We start from the raw sequence: 18,752 nt of genomic DNA on the forward strand, positions 1-18,752 counted from the left end.
TTTTTCTTTTTTTTTTCCCCCCAATCTTTTCAATTAAGTGAATGCTTGGAATGGGGCCCAAATCCAAGTGCTTGTGGCGTTAGCTGCAGATAAGATGCTCTGGTTCAGGGCTGTGTTCCGACCGCTCCTCGTCCATAGGGTACGCGGTGAATGTGCAGTGGAGCTGAGGGTCTCTGACCACCCGTGGGCAGAGGAGTGCGAGGCTGGGAGGTGGGACAAAGGGGCACTCTCTCTAAAGTGAAAATCTAATTGTGTCTCTCGCCTCTGCTTCAAACACTTCAGTTCATTCATTCGCTCATGCATTCAGCCAATACGGACAGAGTGCCCACTGTGTACCAGGCTCCCTTCCAAGAGCTGGAGCTCTGGCTATGGAGGAGACAGAGGCCCCCGCCCTTCTGGAGCTTTCAGCCTCGTCAAGCAAGACAACAGCAGCACGCTAGGGGGTTTTAGGGGCTTCCTCCCAGCAAGGCTCTCCCTTGCCTCCTGGCCCTGCACACGCTATGGCCTTTGGCAGGAACACCTCTCCCTTTGCCTGTCTAGTGCCTCTTTACTTCTCAGGGGTCAGCTCAGGAAGCCTTTGAAGACCCCACGTCTGGGTCTGGCCCCATTCTGTGGGTTCCCGCAGCCACTGGGACTGCCCTCTCTCAGTATACATTCCTCTGGGTGTGCCGTTCTGTTTGCACGACTGTCACCCCTTCTCCCCCAGGAGCCTTGAGGGGGCAGGGGCCAAATCCATCTGGTGCACCGTGGCTTTGCCACCCAAATCCATCTGGGTGACATTAGGCCCTTGGGAGACATCTGGTGAAAGGCAGACGGATGGACAGACAGGCAGGCAGGCAGGCAAAGTGACAAAAAGCCAAGAGAGGGCCACGCAGTCATAAATCAAGGTGACCTCACTCAAGGCTCTCTGTGTCTGGAGAGTGACAATGCTCTTGAAATGGCTGAATGGACAGCTCAACTAGAAACAGAACCAGCTTTGTGACAGAGGAGAATGCAGGCATGGGGCCCAACCCGGGAAGAGAAGTCCACCTCTCACCCCCAGGCTTCTCGGAACAGGCGATGGAGAAAAAGAGCACACCACAGGAGCAAATTCCCATCCCACCAGGCCAGCCTGAGGGAATTCTTTGGCGGGGATGATGGAATTGTTCCGTATCCTGTCTGTGGTGGTGGTTATGAGAACCTGCACATGCATAAAAACTCAGGATGCTATACCAAAAGAGGGAGTTTTACCGCACACAACTAAAAACTAAAAATAACAATCACACACACACACACACACACACACACACACACACACACACACATCAATCACTTCTTAATGTCATTAAAAAAACAGGCAGGCGCTGGCCTTAGAGTACCGGGTATGAATCTCGGCTCTATAGCTGGAAGCTGTTGTGTGACTTTGCAAGTTCATGCATGGCTCCAGCCTCCATTTTCTCATCTATAAAATGGAGAGAATAGTACCTACTTTTTAGGGTTGGCTAAGGATTACAGGAGCTAATGCACGCAAGGTGCCTGGCACACTGCCCGACTCTAGGTAGCTTCCAGCACTATCACTGCTAACCCCATTATAGATGAGGCGCCGGAGGCTCAGACAGTCCGTCTCCCCTGGGGCCAACTCAAATCTTTTCGAGGTAAAGCTATGTTAAAAGGAACAGTCAGGAAGGTCATGCTGCGAAACCCAATCAACCGTCCCCTCCTTGTGTGCCTGCACAGGGAGCTGCCCACCCTTGGAGCCTGTCTTTCCCTCACTGCCAGAGTCTTCTCCAGATGGCGGGCAGCAGGAACCACTTCCAGGCTGGCCAGGCTACCTCCCTTCTTCTATACAGAGCCATGGAACTGATGGAAACACTCGCTGGGCCGGGTGTGCAGCTCCAGCTTGGGCCTCTGGCTGCCAACACACGTCCTCGCACACATCTGGCCCAGAGCAGCATGGGGAACTTTCCAATGGCAAGCAGAGGTGCTGGCAGCTGGAGCCCAGGCTTGCTGAAACCAACCTGAAGGCTGGCTTTCTAGGAAAGCCTCCAGGGCAGGCACTTAGGGCTTGTGGGGATCTCTAAGGCTGCCAGGCCTCAGAGGAGCCCGGGGCCTTGCAGGAAACAGAGCTGAGAGATTTCAAGTTGGGACCTGCCCTGTGTTAACAGGGCTGACGGGACAGAACCGGAAGCCCACGTGAGCACCCACTATGTGCAACACATCTGTATGTAGGGATAGTATGTAGGGATATCCCCACAGACAGTAGGGATAAAGCTGCCCAAGTAATGAAAAAGAATCAAAACGGGCCACATTTATTGGGCTGATTGGGGGCTATGCCAAGTACTTCGTTTATGTTATGTCGTGGGATCTGGAGACTCGGAAAGGGCAACTAGCTTACCCAAGGTCACACAGCCACCATGCGACACAGCCAAGATCTAAACCCCAGCAGAGTGACATGGTAGGAAAACCCCAGGATACGTGGTCAGGCAGGCAAGGTCAGGTGGGTCTCAGTTCTTACCTAAAGGGTCCGGCACAGTGCCTGGCACAGAGTGGGTACTCAAGAGAGACGACATCACAGGCCACAGGCTCCCTAGAAGCACTCTATAGACTCTATGGGGGCACAGAGGGGATGAGGGCTAATTTTGCAGGGAGAACTTCAGAGAGGCTTTCCAGATGAAAAACAAACAAACAAAAAACCCCCACAAAAACCAAAAAACCAACTGCTCTGGATCTCGAGGAATCAGTAGGAGTTTTCCAAAGGAGGACCAACACCTAATGACCACTTACTAAATCCCCAGCACTCTGCTGTCAGGAAACCCTATGAGTGAAATTTACTATCCACCCATTTCACAGCAGAGAAAACCAACATTCAGAGAGGTTAGGTCACTGCCCCAAAGCCATGCAGCTGGTGAAGGAGGATGACAGAATGTGAACCCAGATTTATTTTACTTCAGAATGCCCATTCCTAACCAAGAAGACCAGGTAAAAAGGAGTCACAGGGACCATAAGCAAGTATGTTCATTTCCCCTGGCTCCCAAGAACATCAGAGCCGACCTCGAATCCTGCTTTACCACTTACCAGCCAGGTGACTTTGGGCAACAAGTCTCTGTTTTGAAATGTAAATGAGGCCACATATGCGAAGTCAAAGAGTGCCTGTGAGCAGTAGGCGCTCTCTAATGTACAGATTACATGGGCTCATAAACCAGTGCACGGCCCCAACCACATACCTACTGTCCCTGACAGGTTCGCAAACCTGGCTGCACAGTACATTTGGGGTGCGTTTGAAAACTCCAGAGTGTGACCCCCGCCAGACCCGCCCGAAGCCTGGGTTCAAACCCTGTGACTTCCTAGCTGCATGGGCCTGGCAAGTCCTATCTCAGCCTGCTTCTCCATTTGTAAAATGGGGGTAATAGTGCTGCCTCCCTCATGGGATGACAGTAAAGATCAGCTGATTCAACGCATGCAAAGCTCTAAGCACAGCACCAGGCACACGGCAGCTACTCAATAAAGAATAGTTGTTACTTCTCCCCCAACCTACAGTTAGTGGGTACAAAGGCAATGAAATGTGTGCAGGTGCCTGGCTATTCTTGATCCGGCAGAAATCAGAAGACCCCAGAAGTCTGGCACCTTCTAAAACAAGGTCACATGGACTTGGGACCTCCAAGCTGGGAGGGAGTTCAGTGGAGGAGGAGATGGGGGCCAGGGTGGCTGGAAAGATGTAGGAGAGAAGACAGAGCAAAGAATCTGGCAGCCAGCTCTCATCCTGGGTCCTCCCCGCCCCGCTGGCTCATGCTGCCTCCTCGCTGGCTATTTCCTCCACCATGCAGCCTCAGCTCAGGCCTGGGCCACCTCATTTTGGATGCAGCGGCTGCTCCCTCCAGGGCCTCCTGCCCCTCTGCTCACCTCAACAGGGATATTTCTAAAACACAGCATCTGACTGGATTTCCTTCCTCCTTAGAGTCTCTCAGGGGCTCCCTCTTAATGAAAAACAGCGAAACAACCACACAGATTCACATTGAAGGAGGACTTCCTTACTACTGGCCATGTCAGGCCAGTTAATCCTTATTCCCCTATGGGGCAGGACCTACTGTCTTCCCCATTTTATAGATGGGGTAACTGACTCTGGAAAAGCCGATGGCCTTATTTAGTTCAGGCCAACACAGTCACCAGTCTGGGTTTCTGCAAGGGCCCCCTGTCTGGCCTCCTGCCTCTAGTGGCCACTCTGGCTCTGCCTCAGTGGGGCTGTGGACAAGGACTGGACGAGGGGACACTGTGCCTGGATCCAGAGTCTAGACACCAGGATCTAGGTGTTGAATCAGGTGAACAGGAGGGCTTGGGAAGAACACTCCCAAAGTTCGGAAGGATAACTGACACAAGTCCTTATCACCCTCCAGTCCTCCAACCAAGGCCAAAGGCACTGCAGCAGAAAACTGTGGAAGCGGAGACAGTCTGAGGGTCAGAAATGTGGGGTCCCCCAGGTGACATCTCAGGGAGCCTCTGGTCCACATCTGCCAGCTGCTGGGCCAGGGGGCCCAAGAGAATGCTGGGAGCTCTTCCAGCAACGAGGTGAGGCGACACCACACAGGACAGGCAGCCCAGCCTCAAGACAGCAACAATGCCAACCACACAGACTCTGAGTTGGACAGACATGGGTTCCGATCCTGCTAAAAACACTTCCTCAAGCAAGCTACTGAGGAGCCTCAGTTTCCCCGTCTGTAAAACAGAGATGCTAATAAAAGTATTTCCTGTCTCTCAGGGTTGTTGTAATGCATATGATGGGATAATGTCTGCAACATGTCTGGTATAGTAGTGAACACCAATCCCCTTCCACGCAAGCAGAGCGAGTTCCTTAAGCCCAAATCAAATTCATATCATTAGGTTGAACCCAGTGAAACTGCCATTTGGGTAAAAAATGGACAATTTCATAGGGTTCAACCTAACAGCATCCCAGAGGGTTAGAGGATTCCTTCTATTTCCAGATAGACTAAGAATTACAGTTACTTTTCTCTTGAGTGTTTACTATGTGTCATGTACTGGGATGACTCCTCCATTTATAAATGAAGAAGATACTGAAGTTCTAAGAGGTTAAGTAACCCACCCAAAATTGCACAACTAGAAAATGACACAGCCGGGATTTGCATCCAGGTCTGGCTGCCTCCAAAGCCTGTGCCTTAACAGCTATGACAAAAGGCTTGGTCTGGTGGCAAAAGGAGGTCATCAGGAGGAATCTGATTGTCTCAGCTGAACAATGTCAATGGCCATCGCCCTAGAATCATGGGACCTTGGGACTGAGAGAGCCCAAGCAGTTATGGCTTCAAGGAATACACGTGGCTCCTGTCCTGAGTAAGGCCCTGGACTATGAGGGACTCAGGCCCCGTGGGAGAGAAGACACGTCAATGGATGACTGGACCCAATATATGGACACTGCAATGGTGCTTGTCCATCGAGAGCCTCAGAATCAAAGCTGGGTGCCCTGGTTGGGTGACAGGCAGAAAGAGGCCAACTAATCTAGAATACTCCCTAAACAACTGCCCCCTACCCCTAAGTCTGGCCTCATCTTGTCCCACTGGGATTGGGGACATGGAGGAGAAAACAACTAGATGAGAATGTGGAAGGACCAAGCTCTTAGACCCTGGGGACAGCCACCTAGTAGAGGTGTCATAAGGAGAGAGGGATTCTTGCACCAGATAAAGGCGGGGGGGGGGGGGGGGGCTACAGAAGTGGGTTCCAAGCTTTGTACAGACAAGGAGCCCTTTTTCCTGCAAAAACCGTAGTGATTCCTAAGGGTCAAGTTCTGTGAGTATCTTTGGCCACCCCTGTCCCCATATCCTACTGGGCGCATCTGGCAGAGAGTATTCCTCCCAGCCTCAATTTGAGCTCCTGTGTGGAATTTTCTGCCAGCTTTTCATGGTTCATACACAAGTCCATGAGACAGGAAAAGGGGGAGCAAGGGAACAGGGTCCCCTCCTTCTCCCTCTCTCCTTCCTGCCTCTGCCATACTACACTGTCCTCTCCCCTCCAGGGAAACATGCGATAACACACAAAAATATAATGCAATATAAAACAATATAATTCTTCACAACGACTAACAGCCTAGATGTACTTCCTATGAGGCTGCATTGTATCGCTGTTTCCATTCTGTAGTGGAGGAAGTAAGGCCTCGGGAGGTCAAGTCACTTGTGCAATCCAGCTGGGAACAAGCCCTGACAGCAAAGTCTGAGGTCTTAAAACTGTCTGTGTTTCCACCACCAGAAATGCTGTTTTGGGCATATTTCTTCCCCAGACTCTTTTCGGAAGTACTCAAGAAATGAAGATCACATTGTATATACAATTTGTCTTTTTCACTTGCATTATATGGTGAGCATTTCCCCATCTCGTTAAAAATTCTTTGAACAAACCATGTTTAAAGAACCCTTAATAGTCCACCGAAGGCCATCTATCATTTATCTCATCACATTTCCAACGACAAACATCTAGGCTATTTTTGACATCGCTTTAATTACCACACCGCTGAATATCCGAATATATAAATCATCCAGGAAAACTGCTTTAAATCTCAGGGGGTGCATCCCGGGCTAGTCCATTTAGAGGATGCTTCTCAACGTGCGATCATTCCAGACCACCCGAGTCATATCAGCTGCGTTGCTTGTCTGGAAAGTAATGGTGATAATGATGATGCTAAGACGATACTAACAGGTAACTCCCCAGCCCTTTCACAGCCGGGTACTGCTCTAAACCCTTTATGTGAAACAACCCACAGTAGGTGCCATTCTTATTCTCATTTTACAGATGAAAAAAGTGAGGCACAGAGAAGTTAAGACGCTTACTCCAGCTCACACAGCTGGGAACCAGCAGAGCCGGGTCGAACCCATGCCATCTGGCTTCCACACCCAAAGTTGGAAACTTCTACCCAGAAGTTTTTCATCTTTTTTTTTTTTTTTGTGCTTAGGACCCCGTTGGCAACCTCGCGCAACCCATGGACCACTTCTCAGAATGATCTAGCATTAATAAAATAAAGCACAAAGGATTTCAAATGAAACGGATTACACTGAATTATATATATTGAAAGGGTTTCAAAAACCAAAACGGTGCATACAGGTACCCTTTATTAACGAAATCTAGCGGTAGGATGAGTAACACTACAATTCTCAACTAGTGAACGATCTACTTACTACTAGCAGACGATAATTGAATGATCTTTGGGATCCATGCAATAACTTTAAAGTGATACGACACTACCTCTGGCGACAAAGTCCCAGGTATTACTAACATCACTGAGGGCTGCTGCCTTCGTTCACAGAGAAAGGCAATGCTAAGTTATGGCCAGAGGCTAATGGAAATAAAGATGAACTTTCCCCCTTCCAAGTTCAGGACCCTCTGAATTCTACCCATGTTGAGGATTCCTCTGCCAGTTGGCTTTCCCCCTCCAGAGCAAACCTCTCTGTCCCAGTGAAGAATAGGCAGCCCAGGCCTCAGACCCCTCCCTGTCACCACAGCTCCATGCTATGCCCCATCAGGGCCCCAATGCAGTGGTGATGCATTCCCAACAGACGGTGACCTCCATGGGGACAAAGGCTGCCTGGCTATCTTAGCCTCTCTCCGGCCTGGGGCCAGGCTTGGCCAGGGCAGACAATAAACCCACATCTGTGCAAGGGACTGGCAGCCAAGGCTGGCCCGAAGCCAAAGGCTGCTGATTCACACCTTGGCTGGGGAGGAGGAAGTGGTGACACCACTGTGTGGGTTTCTAGCTGTCTTTGCCAATGCAGTGGGCAGGGGGTCCATGCAATTCTGCTTAATTAAGCAGACTAGAAAATATTATCCTTATGTGCTTTAAGGCAATGTTTCCCTTCATGTCTAGGGAGAGAGACTATACTCTCATTTGTAGTCAATGATGAGCATAGAGCTGAGTGCAATCCTGGGTAAATTATTCCACCTTTCCAAGCCTCAGTTTCCACACTTGTGAAATGGGCTAATAATAGTACCCATGTGGCCGGCATCAATGGTTTCCACCAGCTCCTTCTTCAGCAACAGTACCCTGAATCTCCTACAATGACTGTCTCTCCCACTGCTTGCAATTTAGGGGGAGTATCTATCCCAATATCCGGCCCTTGCTGGGCCAAAGGACGGCCAGGTGATCTTGGGCTTGGCCAATCAGATTCTCTCTTCCTGGAGCTGGACTCCCACAGTCCCCTCTAATATTTCCCTCCCGTCCCTCCCACCCCGACTTCATCTTCACTGCACACAGCCCTTCTGTGGACAGGTGCTTTCTTTCTCCAAGATCCTCCCACTTTTTATCTGTGTTCTGCCCCCTCCATTCTCCTGTGAAAGGCCTTTCTAACCACCCAGCCAGCAGGAGGGGCCCTGACTACCAGCTTCCTGACTACTCCAGTGACTTCCTTTTGGACACCTCTGGTGCCGACCCCTGGCCCCCAGCCTGTGTATACTGGGGCCATGGCCTTCTTGAGCGTGGCGTCCATGCTTTGTATTCTTTTCTTTGTATTCGTTTGTGGTTGCTGGCCCACTCAGGAGCCCGCAGGTCCTTCTGGCCTGCACCTGCCAGGCACGCTGCATCTCCGTCACTCAAAGCTCTCCTGCTTTTCTCAAACACACTTTATGCTGGGGTTTCCATTTCTTCGCCTTCCTGTTCTCTGCCTGAAATTCCCCTCCCTTTCTCCACTTGTGATCAGCCTTGGATCACCTCTGCCGTGCCGCCTCGTCCAAGTCCAACTTCCCCAGAACCCAAGTGCCTACTCCCCAAGTTCCAGACTAGCTCCGAAACACCCTGTCTACCTGTCTCTCTCAGAACGCTGACCTCCTTGAAGTCTGAATTCCTGGTTTGTTTGTCTGTATATCACCCCTGCATGTCAAAGTGCCGGGCTCCTGTAAGGATTTATATTTGTTCAGTGAATTCTCAAGAGACATGGTCGACTACAAAGTGCAAAGGTCTCTTGGTTGTTGTTTCTTTTTGAAAGTGGTGGTTCTGGTGGAACGGCCAGACAAAGTACAGGATGCCTGGTAAAACTTGAATTTCAAATAAAAAATGATTAATTCCGTAGTGTCAGTATGTCCCAAATATCGCATGTTTCTCTAAAGTTCAAATTTAACAGGTCATCCTGTTAAAGTTGATAAATCTGGCAACCCTAAGGATGCCTGAGGATGGCCTGGGATAGGCCTGCAGAGAAGCAGGCAGGAGAGCTCTGTCCACCTGCACACAATAGATGCACCAATAGTCCCTCCTCCCTTCACCACCTCAAGAGGGCCCTGCGCTTGGGCTCTGTGCCCACCTGCAGGCTTGCATCCAGGCCAGCAAGTATGGGAGGAAAACACCCCGCACTTTGGAGAAGGGGGCGGAGGAACGATGGACGTGTGACAAAGCTTGGACCTGTGGGCTCCTGGGAGAGTCCCAGAGGAGTGAGCCACACAAGCCCCAGCCCACTGGCCCACTACGAGACACCGAGCCTCCTGACTCAATTACAGCCAGTTCCCATGTCGTGGCAGGGGGCAGCAATGCCAGCTCTAGCCAGGGTCTGGCTAACCCTGCTGACAAGGGCTCTGGGGAAGGAACCACAGGGCCCCAGTGTCTGGGCATTACCCCAGGCCAGGAAGCTCCAAGGACAACTGTCCCAGCAGTACTGTCCTCAGGCATTCTGCACAAAAGCTCACTTAATTTGCAAAGCCACCAAAGCCACCCATTCCCAGAGGAGAAGGCTCGAGGCCAACAGTGAGTGAATGGCAGATTCAGACTAGAACTCAGTCTCTGAGGGCAGAAGCCACACTCACAACCCTCCGGCCACGTGGCCTTCTTAACAAGCGTCGACTTCTCTCCTTCAGCTAGGGATGGGTGCCCATGACTCACTGCTTGTATCCACCAGGCTGAGAGGACCCTCAGCCAATGGCCCCCTTTCTTGCAGCTGCAGTGGCCCACGGCTGGCTTTCATCCCCAAGGGGAAGGAAAAAACTGAGTCACGCAAAGCAAGACTATTCCCCCTACCACAGGCCTCCCTCCAGGAAAAAAGCACTCATCATTTGCAATAAGGATAGCAGTGTCCTAGATGTTCAGTACAACGAATGGTGCGGTCCCCTGGTACTTTTCTGGCAGTGTGATAACCATACTTCGTGCTGACCCCCATGCGCCTTGGGGTGGGCTAAAAGCGAATGAATGAACACCCAGGGAGGGGGGTGCAGGGCATCCCTCTAATCTGGATGAACTTTCTTGTGCCCAGTGACCTCGGTGCAGACCATAGAACTCAGGCCTGCAATTCTTTCCAACCCTCCTTAGCTGCAGGCGATATGGGAGGAGGGCCTGGACCCGCAGAGCAAACAGCATTTTAACTAGAAAAGTGTCTGCTCAGGCCTTCCCTCGAGGTATTTTAAACTCATTTCTTTCCATGTCTTGGGCTCTCACACTGGAAAGCCACATCCAGAGACCTCCCTCTGCAGCAGGAGTGCGGGAAGAGTCTCGGAGGCCGGCGCCTACCTTGGGAGGACAGGCTCTCTGAGGAGCCGGGAGAACCCCATTGCTTCGGGACAGGATGGGGCAGCAGGATGTGGGAACACGGCTGGAGCCACCCACAGTTTGGCACTGCTTCTTTTAAAAAAAAATTTTTAAAAATCTTTTTTTTAATGTTTATTTATTTTTGAGAGAGACAGAATGCGAGTGGGTTGGGGCAGAGAGAGAGGGAGACACAGACTCCGAAGCAGGCTCCAGGCTCTGAGCCATCAGCACAGAGCCCGACGCGGGGCTCGAACTCACGAGCTGCGAGATCATGAGCTGAGCCGAAGTTGGATGCCCAACTGACGGAGCCACCCAGGCGCCCCGGCACGGCTTCTTTTTTAAAATGAGCATTTGCTGTTTTTTTTATTGTCACTAAAAACAGGAATATGTGTTCACTGCAGAACATTTGGAAAACAGAAAAGCACAGACGAGCAAAAAAAAAAGTGACATTTTATCAGCTATATTTCTGTGCTTATACAGACACATATTTTCATCCTTCATTCGTAATCAGGTGGGAATCAGCCTAGGCATGTTGTTTTGCAACCAGCTTTTACTATTTAATATTCCCATGACAGAAGACAGAATATATTTTTACCATCTTGATGATATCCTAGCATGCGACGGGCGTTTAAGTGGATACCAACTTTTTACTACCATAAATGATACTATGTTTGTATGTTCCTAATAAAGCTCATAGTTGTGAGATGCTAGGCTTGTTTAATCCTCACATCCGCCCTATGATATTGGAACTGTTATTATTCCCATTTTACAGAGATGAAGAAAGGGTAAGTAATTTGTCTGAAGTCACACTGCTGGTAGGTGGCGGAGCAGGGACTTGAACGCAGGCTTTCTGGTGTACTTTCTCTGCTCACCAGAAGCACGGAATGACACAGGTTCAAAGTCTGAACTAAAGTGACATGTAAATAATCTGAAGATATGAGAGCCCCACCCGCCTTGATCTTGAGACAGCTGCAGAAGCCCAGAGTAAAATCAGCAGGCTGATATCTTCTGCTGAGATGCCCTATCTAGCTCCTTGCATCTGTGGGCCAGACAGAGCAGGAAGGGGCAATGCAACTGATAAGGTCCACTATTTTTCAATCAGAAGAAAGCAACAGCCATTGAAAACAAAAGCCTACCTAGGGGTGCCTGGGTGGCTCACTCGGTGCAGTGTCGACTCTTGGTTTGTACTCAGGTCATGATCTTGCGGTTCGTGAGTTTGAGCCCCGCGTGGGGCTCTGTGTTTGACAGTGCAGAGCCTGATTGGGATATTCTCTCTCTCTCTCTCTCTCTCTCTCTCTCTCTCTCTCTCTCTCCTTCCCTGCTCTTGCTTTCTCTCTCTCTCAAAATAAATAAATTAATTTAAAAACAAAAAAAAAGCTGACCTGAGGGGTCTTAATGTCTACTTCTTTGTGACCCACATAGGGCGCATGACAAGAACCCACCTACAGAGTAGATAGGAAGGCTCAGCCTTGCTCAAGGGCCTATGCCCGTGGCCATAGGGTGTCCAGCCTGGGGTTGGCACCCTAGAAATGCCTCTTGAATGAAAGAGCATGGAGAACCTGTAGCCTGGCCTCACAGCAGCAGGTAGGAAAGAGGCACAGATTTGGATCATGGCCATTATTACTGTCAATATTATTTTTCATGACTACTATGACTGACTAAGCGCCTCTTATACATGATGCTTCAGACTGAATATCATGTGACACGAGTGAATCTTCATAACTGCCCACACTTTAGGTAAGGACTATTACCACTCCAGCTCCCTTTTTACATACCCTCAGAGAGCTCTTCTAACTCAGAAGTGCTTGGAGAGGACTCAAAGCTAGGTCTTCTTGGGGTGCCTGGGTGGCTCAGTTGGTTAAGAGACTGACTCCGGCTTAGGTCATCTCGTGGTTGGTGAACTCCAGCCCGACATCAGGCTGTCTGCTGTCAGCACAGAGCCTGCTTCGGATCCCGTCTCCCTCTGTCTCTCCCCTGCTCTGCCCCACAATATAAACAAACATTAAAAAAAAAAAAAAAACAACCTTGGTCTTTTCATAATGAAAGAAATGTGCTAGTCACTGGCATTTACCTCTCCCGGCAGAAGGCATGGAGTATAGATAGAGTCCATACATTATCAAAAACAGCACACAACAGTCTTAGGGGGACGACACTGTACTCATTCTACAGATGCAGAAACTAAGGCTGGGGGTGGAGTCAGCCAAGGCCATGTTCATCTCTAACACCCAAGTTCTTTCCACTCAAGTTCACTGCCCTGTCCTGCATGTTTCTGCAAAAAAGGGGGTGCCAGGTAACTGGTAGCTGGAAACTGAATGCAGCTAATGCAGATTCACAATTTGTTCCAGACCACCAAGCTCACCACCCAGAGGCTTCCTACAGGCTGAGCTGAGATTGCCAGTAATACCTAAGAAGGGCGTGATCAGCAGCTCCGAATAGTGACCCCTGGGCTCTAGGGGCCTGGCAAAGGGAGAAAGGTTTCAAGACTGGTGGCACAGGGTCTGCCACCCCATCACTCCAGGGGCACAATCAACCCAGAGCTTCCTGGGGTGAGAATGTTTAGGGCTGGCGGCCGCCTGAGCTGCATCAATCCAGGCTGAGGGAGCAGTGAGATGGGGGGAAGGGCAGGGTGGAGAAACTGGGGTCCAGAAGCCAGGTGACACACCCGACATCACTTGGCTTAGGGGTGGGATCACACAGTTGCCACCTCTCCTAGACCACGTACGTATCTGGCTCAATCCCCATGCTGCCACTCCTCGCTGTGTGACCTTAGGTGCACGCCCTCCCTTCCAGTCTCAAGGGGAGAATAGGAACCCTTAATGTAATAACTACTTGAAGGATTAGGATCTTGACTGTATAAATAAATCGTACCAATTAACAGAAGACAAATAACTCAATATACTGAGAAAGGAGCAAAAGATAAAACAGGCAATTCACAGAAGAGGACACTCAAATGGCCGACAAAGGTGTGAAAAGATGCTCAACCTTACCAGCAAGCAGGGAAAAATCCAAACACACACCAACCGTCGGATACTATTCTGCACCCATCAGCTTGGCAAAAACTAAAAAGGCTGACAATTTGGGATGTTAGCTAGGACACGCAGCAAAGGGATGCACAGACACTGCTCTGGGGGCATCTAAATGTAAAGGCTGAAAGTGCACAAACCCCCTGACCCAGCAACTCCACCACGTGCAGGAAGCAGCCACACAGATCTGAACTTCTGGGGACACCCTAAAAGACCCCGCCAGGAGCTAGAATAAATAGTGGTATATTCAAATGGAATATTAAAAAAATTTTTTTTAGTACATTTATTTATTTTTGAGAGGCAGAGAGAGACAGAGCGTGAGAGGGGGAGCGGCAGAATCAGAAGCGGGCTCCAGGCTCTCAGCTGTCAGCACAGAGCCCGACGCGGGGCTCGAACCCACAAACCACGAGATCATGACCTGAGCCAAAGTCGGACGCTTAACCGGCTGAGCCACCAGACGCCCCTCAAGTGGAATATTAAATAGCAGTTAAAATGAAACTGGGGCCACGTGCGTCAGCATAGATCTTGAAAGGGCAATGTTTTTATGTAGTTTTAAAACACTCAATGCAAGATTTGGGGCAGTTAAAAAGGTAAAAAACGTTAAAAGGGGCATAAGGGCTAGGGTGGGAAGGGGACTGACTGCAGACCAGTCCAAGGGATCTTTTTGGGGTTGATGCAAATGTTAAAAAACTGGATTGTAGTGGTGGTCTCACAGCCCTGTAAATTTACGAAAATAATCAGCAAACATACGCTTAAAATGAGTGAATTGTATGGCATGTAAATTATACCTCAATAAAGCTGCTAGAGAAAGAAAATCCTATCTAATAGACCGAATGTTCTATTTTTTTTTTTTTTTTTAAGCAAATGGGAATGACAAACATCAAACACCAAATGCAGGACACTGGTTCACTTGGGTGGGGGAGGGGGTTGGCGTGAGCTGGGGAGGGTACACAAGGGGCTTTGCATCTGCCATGTTTTATTTCTCAACAAACAAAATTAATGATCTGAAATATGGCAAGATATGAAGTTCTGACAGAGCTGGATGGTGGATAGATACTTTCTGTATTCGTATATTTGAAACAGTAGATTAATATAATGAAAAAGTACCTATTGTATTATTATTAGTTTTTAAATATGCTCCATGCCCAATGTGGGGCTTGAACTCATGACCCTGAGATCAAGAGTCGGATGCTCCACCAACGGAGACATCCTGGCGCCCCCAAGAGTACCTATTTCAAAGGACTGTTATGATGACTAATTATATAGAGAGCTTAATCCAGTGCCTGACCCACCACGACTGATCATATTTCAGCTGTCGTGATTACTGCTGTTGTAACGACTACTACCGTCTTGCTCCTCTTAACATCTCAAGATCTCGATTAGGCAAGCCAGCATCTCCTAGTTCCTGCAGACAGCACTGTCTTCTGAACCCAAGGCTTCTACACATCCCGCTCCAGTGCAGGAAATGGGGTGATCCAAATAAAACCTGCAAAACGTACAGGGAGCACTTCCTCCTCCCCTCAAGTCAGAAAGAAGACAACCTAGCCGGGAAGGGTCTTCCCAGGGTATCGCGCTTGAAAGCCCCCTTTCCATTCATTCAGAAAGCCCTGGGTTCCGGGGCAGGAAAGGTGGCAGCACAAAAATGGAGCAGCTCTCTAAGCCTTTATCTCTCCCTGCCTCTGACAGAGGGTGGTGGCTCCGGGAGAGACTCTCCAAATAATCCTATCCTTATTATCAATATTATCACCAACAAAACCCCCTCTCCAACTGTTAGGCTCTCAGAGGCCCCGGGAGCTTCTGCCCCTGCATTCTCCAGACCTCCTGACCTGTGGCTCTGCCCTTGGGCCCACTGATGATGTCTGTGCCCACAAGCGAAGGAGGCTGGGGCTGGGCAGAGACAGGATGTCACCCTGATCATGGAGATCTGCCCTTTCAGGTGGGACAGGGGGCCCAGCCCTGAGCTCAGATGCAGTTTCTCGATGACCTCTACAGTCCCTGTGACCTGTTCCTTCCAAAGCAACTGAGGGATGAACAGGTGGTAGGCAAGGTAGCTGCAAATGGGGAGGAGGGGGGTGGAAAATTACGGGGCATGGCTAACGGAACTCTCCATAACTGATGCGTATATTCTAACACAATGGTTGGGGCAGGGGGTTGGGGGGAACCATGGGAGACATGTCCTGGGACATTTTTGGTTGTCACAATTTAGGAGGGGGATGCCACTGGCACCTAGTGGATAGAAGAAGCCAGAGAGGATTCTAAACATTCTACAGTGCTCAGGACAGCCCTTGGCAACAAGAATGATCTGGCTCAACGTGGCAACAGGGTTGAGGTGAGAAATTCGGTCCTAGGGGGAAGCAGCAGTATTTACAGCTTGCAGATTACAGAAGCTGGAGCTCAGAGAGAGAAACTGAGCAGCCTAAGGTCACACAGCAGAGCTCAGGACTGTCCAACTTCCCTTCTCATGCTTTCCCTCCAGGATGGCTGGGCCAGGTTCTGAGAGGAGGGTACCAAATGGGATGAGAGTCTAGGCCTATGCCAATAGGTGCCTCCACACTCTTCCAGAGTGGTGGGGTGGATGTGTTTTGAGAACAGGAGAGGGGGAGGCACTGGCAGTTTCTGGTGGGTTCAGGTCCCCTGCCATCATGGCATTAAATCTGCCCTGTTCCTGTAGATAACTCAGGCTTCAGTTCAACCCATCGCCCCATGTCATCTGACGAACCCAAAAGGCTGGATCCAAGGGAGGGGGCCCCCTTGAGTCACAAGAGTGACTAAACCCACATGCAGAAAAACAAGTTTTTGGTGAAATCCCTCCACATGTGACCTCGGCACACTCCCAATCAGGGTGACATGGACACCACGGAGCAGGGAGGCAGGCTTCTAACAGTGATGGCAAGCCAGCCCTGGTGTCACGTGGTCCCTCCCCCGAGGAAGTGGGCACCATCACCCCCCAGGTACAGATGAGAAAACTGAGGCTCAGAAGCCGCACAGCTATCAAGTTGAGGCCACAATGTGAACCCAAATCCATATTGTAACTTGTCTCAAAGGACCCCGAAAAAAGGATGGAAAAACAAGCAAGATGCCCCCTAAAGCGGCCGAACCTTCAAACAGCTGGCGGATATGGATCCGACTAAGCAGGGAATGAAAAGCCGCAGGATGATCACAAATGATGGCAGACTTCTTGGTTCTTAAGGGGACTTTGCTTCAGGAAACTATGAAGGTATGGGATCTAGAAAGTGCTGTAGTGGTCAGGTGAAACGCCACCTTTCGATGTCCAACAGACGTGGATTGACATCCTTGCTCTGCCTGTGACTGTGACCTCAGGCAGAAGACCTCACCTTTCTGAGCCTTAGTTTCCTCATCTGTCGAATGGGCTCAAGAACCTCTGCCTCATGTGGTGTGCACCGGGAGCGGACAGGAGAGAGTTAGTGGATGGTGATGCCCACTTCGTGGTGACTGTATCTATTCTGGTTTTGCCAGCTCACAGATTGGGTGGGAGGCAGCATGGAGAATTTTAGACTTCCTCTCGTTGCCATGTTGGTGAAAACTGTCTTCATACCAAAAAGGCAACTCAGTGACACACTCAACAAGCTCAAACAAGAAACCACGATTTGGCAGTATTTGAAACAGTTGACAAAAAAAAAAAAAAAAAGAAAAAAGAAAAAAAAAAGAAGAAGAAGGAAAAAAAGACAATTTAGCTCAGCTCTGGAATCAAGGGAGACTTCACTCTATTTAAGGATGCCACAGGTCCAGGAAATTGCTTCCCACAGCCTGGCTAAGGGCTGAATAACTGGCTGCCCAGCCAATAACAATACGGACTCACACAGCACACCCTTTCTCGTGGAGAGTGCAGAGTGGATTCCGGCTATCTCCTTTCAGGATTTTATAAGCTATTCACGGAGGGCATATAGATCTGCTCTGTAAGAATGAGCCTCTTAAGAAAATAGATCCAGAGAAGACTTGCAGGGAGGCCAAGGAGCTGAATTTAGCCAGCCAACGCCCTTTGCTATTCATTGTTCTACACTTCTTTGTTAGGATTTTTTCCCTCCCTCTTGCTTTTTTCCTTCCTGGTTAACTTCTCTGCAGCTAAGCGCTGCCACTGCCCCCTTCTCACCACCAGAGACACCAGAGCCCCCTTCCCTCCAGTAAGGGAGGCCTCCCCAAGGCCTCACCTGGGCCCAACATCCCACAGACCCATTATACCTCCACCCAAAACCTCTGAGGTGATCCCATGGGCCCTGAACCCAGATTCAGCTCCTAGATTGCTGCAGAATCCGTTTCCCATGTGGGGGTCACCGCCTGCCCTGGCACACCTTCCAGAGGCAGGGAAGGCCTGAATGCAGCTCCATGTTCTAGAAGCTGCAGCTTCTCGGAGCCTCAGCCTTCCCATCTGCACAATGAGGTTACTGGCCCATTTTCTCAAGTCCTCACTAGCTCTAAACAAGATTCTCATTTTACAGAGGGAGGTACCAGGAGAAAACTTTCGCACATTTTTTTAACAGAAGTTACTGGAGAAAAAGGGAAGAAGACTTTTTTTTTTTTTAAACCTTTTCACGGTGCAGGCACTCAAAGGATCCATTCTCGGAGATCGCTCAGGCAGGCTGGCTGGATGCTCCAAAAGGACGGAGCCAAACTTGGCGATCCCTAGAGGGGCTACCTGTGGCTAAGACACTGCGGGTCTGAGGGCCTCTGGACAAGGAGGAACAGGGCGGGCGGCCCGAGAACAGGAGCTTCTATCTGTGTCTCTCTCTTTCCCCCTCCCCCTCTTTCTGTCTCTCTGTCCCCTACACTGCCTGGGCCAGACTTTTCCACAGATGGGCAGGACGGAGCGGGGGGCCGAGGAGAAGACAGTTAAGGGGGAGACGAGCGGCGGAGGGGCGAGGCGGGAGAACGGGAAGGAGGGGAGGAGAACCGGGCAAAAGAGAGGAGGGGGAGGGGGAGGAGCTGGAGAGACCCGGGCTCGAAGCAGCAGGGCCGAGGAGGGGAAAGAAGGAGAGGGTGGGGAGAGAGCAGACGGTTCGGAAGTTTTCAGAGCCGGGAGGCTCTCGGTCGCCCCCGGCGGGGCACGGGCTCGAGGGGGCGTGGGGACCGCGCGGCACTCACATAATGCTTGTTGGGCACCCGCCGCTTCTGCACGTCCAGCACCTTCACCTCCACGATGCTGCGCCGCGGCGGCATGGCCGTCCTCCGCGGGGCCGAGCGCGGGTGCGGGGGGCGCGGGTGCGGGGGGCGCGCCGCCGCGGGCTGCGAGCGGGATGCCG

General features: G+C 50.4%; 1 protein-coding gene across 1 annotated transcript in view; it reads right to left on the reverse strand.

The window, feature by feature from the left end:
• SH3PXD2B (SH3 and PX domains 2B) overlaps nt 1-18,743 on the reverse strand; it is a 104,140-nt gene extending 85,397 nt beyond the window's left edge. Inside the window, exon 1 of the mRNA XM_040445054.1 lies at nt 18,595-18,743. Coding sequence (XP_040300988.1) covers nt 18,595-18,669 — 75 coding nt within the window. The 5' untranslated portion in view covers nt 18,670-18,743. The remainder of the gene's footprint in view (nt 1-18,594) is intronic.
• Between the last annotated feature and the right edge of the window lie 9 nt (nt 18,744-18,752).

The sequence above is a fragment of the Herpailurus yagouaroundi genome, unplaced genomic scaffold, assembly GCF_014898765.1.
Source record: "Herpailurus yagouaroundi ecotype Mexico unplaced genomic scaffold, PumYag 29, whole genome shotgun sequence".
In the NCBI taxonomy this organism is placed as follows: Eukaryota; Metazoa; Chordata; class Mammalia; order Carnivora; family Felidae; genus Herpailurus; species Herpailurus yagouaroundi.